We start from the raw sequence: 7,362 nt of genomic DNA on the forward strand, positions 1-7,362 counted from the left end.
TTGATTTGATTTGATTTTGTAATAGCTTGAATATTTATTTGTAGGCATAATAATAATTTGAGCCTAAAATTTTACATTTTCTGTCAATTTAGTCTTTATTATTATTTTAGCTAAATGTAACTATTAACCTTTCAAAAAGAGCCCAATTGTTTTTTAAAACTGAAATACCAACTAAAACGTTAATTTTTAATAATTTTGATTTGGTATCTTGTGTGACAATTTACGATATTTCATGCTTGACATGATACTATTTATCTTATATATTACGTCAACAAATAATTTAAAATTTCAAAATTTTAAAAATATAAAAATTTCTTAAAATAAAACCATAAAGTACACGTGGATTGCAATATAGATTTCTATATTTAAAATTTTTACGTTTTTGTCAAGAATTTCGTTAAAAGCAACAAACTCTTTTTAAAGTTTGATTATCAAATTTGACTCGTTTTAAAATGTTGAAGTCAAATTTAACTTTTAAAAAAGAGAAAAAGAACTAAATTAATAAAATATGTAAATACTAAGGGTTAGTTCAGAAATTTTCCAAAAAATGTATATATAAATAATAATTTTTAATTTTTAATTGTATTTTCACTTTTTTTTCCCGAAAACAACACTATTTATAGAAGGTGGCAAAACGTTGCCTTCATTCATCTTCTTCTCCAAGACCTATCTCTCTTCCACTGTTATACACTGAAACTCCCAATCCCAGATAAAAGAACTGAAAGCTCTGAGTTGATAAACTCGACTCAGCTAGACTCAATCACTTGCCTCCATGGATCCTTCTCGTGCTTTTGTCACAAATGTCAAGCGGCTCATTGTTAAGGTTTCTGTCTCATTTTTTAAAATTAATTTCGAATGATATTTTTAATTAATAAAAACTAATTTTGATTTCTGGGTTTTTGATTAAAAAAAACCCAAAAAGGTAGGAACAGCTGTTGTGACTCGAGGTGATGGAAGATTAGCGGTGGGTAGACTCGGTGCTTTATGTGAACAGGTAAATAATTAAAGAAGACGAGGGCATAATGAGAAATATGGGATATTTTTTAGGGTGAACTACACTAGCAAAGACCCAATTATTAATAATTTTTCTTAATCACTTAATTATTCAATTTATCCTTTTTAGCAAGTGGCGAAATCTGGGGGCGGGCAGGCGCTACCCCTAAAATGGAAAACATTTTATTTATGAATTTTAAAAATTAAAAATTTTAAATTAATAAAAGTAAAATTGTACCTTGGCCCTAAAAATAATAAAAATTTGATTTAATTCTTTAAAAATTATAATGATATAGGCTATTAAAATAGTGAAATTGTATTTTTACTATCATAAAATTACAATTTAATTTCGCCTCCCTAAAAAAGCCCTTGTTTTAGCACTTTAGTGACAACTTTTAAAAATGGTATAATATAATCTTAACTCTCAATATTTATGAATTATCTCAATTTAGTCTCTAATCTAAAAAAAGAATTAACCCTCAACATTTAAACGTGTAATTTGATTTTTTTTTTGGATTTGTGATTTTGAGGTTAATTTGAAAAAATGAGAAAATATCAAAATTATTATATTAGATTTTTGGGTGTTTTTGTTTTGTTTTTTATGTGTATTTTCAATCAAATTTAATGGATAAATTTACTTTTTTTAACTTTTAAGTGAAAAGGTAACAAAAAAAAGCAAAAATGAAAAAGAAAAGGAACAATTTACAAAATGGATAAATGTTGAGGTTAGATTTTTAAAAAAATTAAGACTAAATTGACATAATGTATAAATGTTGAGGATTAAAATTGCTATTACATTAATTTTAAAAGCTGGCATTGTTTAGCCAACCGGTGACCAAAAAAGATAAAATTGAATAATTGGGTGACTCTTTTGTAACTTTTCATAATTATGTGATAAAAATATTTACTAATAATCGAGTAACTACTAAGGTAGTTTAGCTATTTTTTATTGAGACCAATAGCTTGTTGGTGAAGCATGGGAATTTTTTACGTCTTTTATTTTTTATTGAATTGGTTACTTGCAGCTCAAGGAACTAAATTCTCAAGGTTATGAGATAGTGCTGGTCACTTCAGGTGCTGTTGGTCTTGGTCTTCAAAGGCTTAGGTATAGAAAATTGGTCAACAGCAGGTAAGATTATCATCTATCAATCAATTTCTTGAATGCCTTTTTTTTTTAATAAATTAAACAATTTAGTCCCTTTTTTATTTGTATATTAGCTTGGCTGATCTTCAAAATGCACAATTTGAACTTGATGGCAAAGCTTGTGCAGCTGTTGGGCAAAGCAGTTTAATGGCTCTATATGACACCTTGTTTAGCCAGGTTAGCTAGTCTTGCTTATAATCAAATTGGACTAATCGGTTAAATCGAAAATTGATTAGTTAGACAATGGTAAAAGTATAATAGCGGCTCCCGTACTAGGAGTCGGATTGTGTTTTTCACCTCTATTCAAGAAATAGGCAAATTAATCTCTATACGTTAGATCAAAGAGTAAATTACTATTAAGAATTGATCCCTGTACGTCACTATGAGGTCATCGTGGCATGCCACGTATCATTATACAATCTTACTCTTAATACATGTCTTTCATATTCAATTAGGTAACTGTTTTACTTCTTTATGCAGCTTGATGTTACTTCTTCACAATATCTTGTAACCGACACTGAATTTAGGGACACTAGTTTCAGAAAACAGTTGTCTGAAACAGTGAAATCTTTGTTGTCTTTGAAAGTAATCCCTATTTTTAATGAGAATGATGCAGTCAGCACTCGAAGAGCGCCTTACGAGGTATCCCATGGATCAAATTTTAAATATGTTTCATGTTAGATTCGAGTTGAAATTAGTAACTTGTTTGTTTGTTTTTAAGGATTCGTCGGGTATATTTTGGGACAATGATAGTCTTGCCGGCCTTTTAGCTATGGAACTAAAAGCTGATCTCCTTGTTATGCTGAGCGACGTGGAGGGGCTTTATAGCGGTCCTCCAAGTGACCCGAACTCGAAACTGATTCATACGTATATAAAAGAGAAACATCAATGTGAAATTACGTTTGGAGATAAGTCTAGGCTTGGTAGGGGTGGTATGACTGCAAAGGTTAATGCAGCTGTCTGTGCAGCTTATGCCGGTATTCCTTCTATTATTACGAGGTATGTTCCGGAACCGAACTCTGTAAATAGGTTATATCGGTGTCTCCTCTCTGTATTTTGATGTTACTTCTGTTTTTGAAAGTGGCTATGCCACTGATAACATTATAAAGGTACTTCAAGGGAAGTGTGTCGGGACTCTGTTTCATCGAGATGCACATTTATGGACTTTGGTTAAAGAACTCGGTGTACGCGAGATGGCAGTTACGGCAAGGGAATGTTCGAGACGACTTCAGGCAATGAACTCTGAAGGTCGGAGGAAGATTTTGCTCGACATTGCCGATGCCCTCGAGGCTAATGAGAGTCTAATTAAGATTGAAAACGAAGCTGATGTTACCGCTGCTCAGGATGATGGATACGAGAAGTCATTGATATCTCGTTTGTCGTTGAAACCCGGAAAGGCAAGCATTTATTGATTTTGGGGGTCACATTTTAGTCTTTTAGCACGAGTTTCATCCGACTTATTTCGTTTTTACAGATATCCGGTCTTGCGAAATCAATTCGTGTACTTGCCGACATGGAAGATCCTATCGGCCAAGTTTTAAAGAGAACAGAGGTTACAAAATCCTCGAAAAACGTTTAAGGAATGCGTCGATATATGTCCTTAATTTGACACTTTCGACTGCCTTTGTCCCAGCTTGCAGATGGACTCATCTTGGAGAAAACATCTTCTCCTCTCGGTGTACTGTTGGTCGTATTCGAGTCTCGACCCGATGCTCTTGTTCAGGTAATCGGAGAATTGACCTTAAGACGTATAAATCCGGTATTGTTTTAGCACATAAGGATTTGTTGAGATTACAATTTGATGTTCAACAGATTGCTTCATTAGCCGTTAAAAGTGGGAATGGCCTATTGCTCAAAGGTGGCAAAGAAGCTAAGAGGTCTAATGCAATCTTGCACAAGGTTCGATTCCCCCATGTTCTCCAGAAATCGATCCGATTAACTCAAATCCAAACTTGGGTTCGGGTTGCTTTTTCTATTTATATGAGATCATAACCCTTGTTGCCTTATCACTTTTGTTTCTCAGGTGATTACTTCGGCCATCCCAGAAAATATCGGAGAAAAACTCATTGGACTAGTGGCTTCAAGAGAGGATATTCCCAATTTACTTAAGGTGATTTGTACAATTTTGAGTTGATATAAGTTCTTTGTTATATATATATATATATATATATAAAAGTACCATGGAGGCCCTAATATTAGTGGTTGGATTACATTTTGTCCCTTTTATTAGAAAAAAGTAAATTAGTTCCTATACATTAGTTAAATAGCAAATTGATCTGTTTGTTAAAATTTCCATTCATTTCTACTATTAAAAACTGGTCTGTGTACATTAGCATTATGTATACATGGCATGCCATGTCTAGTTTTCATTAGCCATGCTAGTTTTTAACAGTACAATTGAAAGGTACTTTTAACAAAAATGACCAATTTACTCTTTGATCTAATATATAAAGACTAATTTACCTATTTTCTAAGTAGAGAAAGTAAAATACAATCCGGCACTTAATACATTAAGGTCCATAATACTTTTACATATACATATATGATGGTTTTTTAAAAGTTTGTATTTTGGCACAGCTTGATGATGTGATAGATCTTGTCATCCCCAGAGGCAGCAATAAACTTGTTACTCAAATTAAGAATTCGACCAAAATCCCTGTTCTTGGTCATGCTGGTAAGAAAAAAACGTATGCATGTATGTATGTATATACATATGTATGTATGTATGTATGTATGTATGTATTGATATTTGGACGTTTGTGTATAGATGGAATTTGCCATGTTTATGTGGACAAATCTGCTAAGGTGGATATGGCTAAACAGATTGTTCGTGATGCAAAGATAGATTATCCTGCAGCATGTAATGCTATGGTAAAATTTCATTTTAATCCAAATGATCCTACCCGAAACTGAAATAACCCGAATTTTTTTAACTCGAAACCCATATTGATCCAACCCAGAATCAACTTAACCCGTTCAATTGATAGGTTTATTCGGTTCCCATCGGTTCTCAGGAAACTCTTCTGCTACACAAGGATTTATCGAGTAACGGTTTACTCAATGAACTCGTTTCGGATCTCCGACATGAAGGTGTTACACTTTATGGTGGACCGAGAGCAAGTTCGTTGTTAAACATACCGGAGACTTGTTCATTTCATCACGAATACAGCTCGATGGCTTGCACAATCGAGATCGTGGACGATGTCCAAGCTGCTATCAATCATATACATCAACATGGAAGGCATGCCACGAATATCCGAACTCGAATTCGTTTTTCTTGAGCTTGGTAGTATGATTAAACTTACTTCTGTTTGCAGTTCTCACACTGATTGCATTATCACTGAAAATCATGAAGTTGCTGAAACTTTCTTACATGGAGTCGACAGGTTCGGATTTTAAGGTTTAGAGTTTTCGTTTTTATTGTTCGGAATACTAGTTAAACATCTGTTAATTGTTTACAGTGCTGCTGTATTTCATAATGCAAGCACTCGGTTTTGTGACGGAGCACGATTCGGACTCGGTGCCGAGGTATTTAATCTTTCCAAGTTCTTAATGTTACACAACATTGTTGATTGATGTTCTGTTTTTTGGATTACAGGTTGGAATAAGTACCAGTAGAATTCATGCTCGTGGTCCGGTCGGAGTCGAAGGATTGTTAACAACTCGATGGTATGCGAGTCCCGAACCGTAATTTTATTATTTTAATTTAGAATGATTTTTTAATGATGGAAATTGATCATCTTTCATATTTTCTTTCCTGGTGTTTTCTTATAGGATTTTGAGAGGCAGTGGGCAGGTAGTAGATGGTGACAAAGGGGTTATTTACACACACAAGGATCTTCCCCTTCAAACTCCATTATACATTTAAAAGGATATGTTCTTTTTAACCCTTTGATTATTGTAAGATTATGTACCTTAGGTAAGGGTTTGAGTCGAGCTGCTAGGAGAGTTTACTCCATTTAAAGATTCAACTCAAGGTTTTTAAAATTAGATCGGTGATCAATTCGGTCAAATCCTTGATTCTCAATCCAATCGATTTGATCGGTTCAATTGAATAAATTATTAAAAAAATAAAGAAAATTACTTCAACCGATTCACGAGTTAACCACTTTAACCTCTTATTCTGAATTGGTACCCTAATTAATTCCTGATCCAATCGATCCATTCCGATTCTGAAAACAAATATAGTGACTAGGGGTGTTTAAACGGTTAACCGATCGGTTAATTAAACAGAATCAGTATTAACCAAATTAATTGATCTTTTTAATCCTTTAACTATTAATTGAACCAAAATATTTCGGTTAATTTGGTTAACCGTTAACCGATCGAATTAACCAAAATTTATATGTTTTATTTTTTTGTTAAAATAAGTATAAAATATATAAAAAAATAAATTGATAATGTTCATTTGACCGAATTAAAACTACATATAGACCCAGCCCTGGGGTAGTCTGGAGGTGCAGCCGCTTAAGGCTCAAGGCTGAAAGGGGTCCAAAATATTATTTTTCAATTTTTAAGGAGCCAAAAAAAAAATTAGCTTTTAAGGGCCCAATTTTTTTTTACCAACTTTTAAGGACTTAAAATTTTTTTTCTCAAACTTTTAAGAAATCTAATACCCCATTTTATTATTTTATCGAGGCCTCCAAAAATGTCAAGAACGGGCTTGACTACATATAATTTGTATTATTAATTATTAAGTTTGATTAATTATTAATCGATTTCCGACTGAATTAGATTAATTAATTTAATTTTAACTGAAATTTAAACACCCCTAGTGACAACTGACTTACGTTGCTACCAAATTTTAACCAATATTTTCTTCCTTAATTAGTAGTAGAGAAAAAAGGTTGACTATTTCAATATTTCTAATAATTATTTATATTTAGATATTAAATAATTATCTCTTTAGAGTTGACAATAAAATTCTAACCAATTTTGTACATAACTTGATTCAAACAATGGTATTTTTCACGTTATTTCTTTCGAAGTTAAATGTCTTTCTCAGACACTGTTTTTTAAATGTTTTTTTTTTTAAAACTTATCCATGTTTAAGAAAATGACTGCCTAACTATCTTAATACCAAAAATTTCATTTTTTATAATTTTTTTTTAATTCGGAGTTAATCCAAAAGGATTGAGCTTATTTAATTAAAAGCCTATTCTTGTTTTAGTTGGATATCTAAATTGGCATTTAAAACTTATTTAGACTGTCACATAGGCTTGTCG

The 7,362-nt window shown here is 32.4% G+C and overlaps 1 protein-coding gene across 2 annotated transcripts; it reads left to right on the top strand.

The window, feature by feature from the left end:
• The first annotated feature begins 622 nt into the window (after nucleotides 1-622).
• LOC108463517 (delta-1-pyrroline-5-carboxylate synthase-like) lies at nucleotides 623-6,230 on the top strand. 2 transcript variants are annotated; one of them, XM_053025213.1, is made up of 18 exons: nucleotides 623-823; nucleotides 923-994; nucleotides 2,019-2,122; nucleotides 2,212-2,314; nucleotides 2,618-2,779; nucleotides 2,859-3,136; nucleotides 3,219-3,534; nucleotides 3,612-3,689; nucleotides 3,771-3,860; nucleotides 3,950-4,036; nucleotides 4,161-4,247; nucleotides 4,715-4,811; nucleotides 4,905-5,008; nucleotides 5,125-5,378; nucleotides 5,455-5,523; nucleotides 5,599-5,665; nucleotides 5,736-5,806; nucleotides 5,912-6,230. In XM_053025213.1, the coding sequence occupies exons 1-18, from the start codon at nucleotides 773-775 to the stop codon at nucleotides 6,003-6,005; spliced, it is 2,184 nt and encodes a 727-aa protein (XP_052881173.1). In that variant the 5' UTR covers nucleotides 623-772; the 3' UTR covers nucleotides 6,006-6,230. The 2 variants fall into 2 exon arrangements, with proteins under 2 accessions (XP_052881173.1, XP_017618937.1); XM_017763448.2 differs by having other exon boundaries at nucleotides 5,152-5,378.
• Nucleotides 6,231-7,362: the final 1,132 nt, after the last annotated feature.

This window comes from Gossypium arboreum, chromosome 2 (assembly GCF_025698485.1).
Source record: "Gossypium arboreum isolate Shixiya-1 chromosome 2, ASM2569848v2, whole genome shotgun sequence".
Taxonomy (NCBI): Eukaryota; Viridiplantae; Streptophyta; class Magnoliopsida; order Malvales; family Malvaceae; genus Gossypium; species Gossypium arboreum.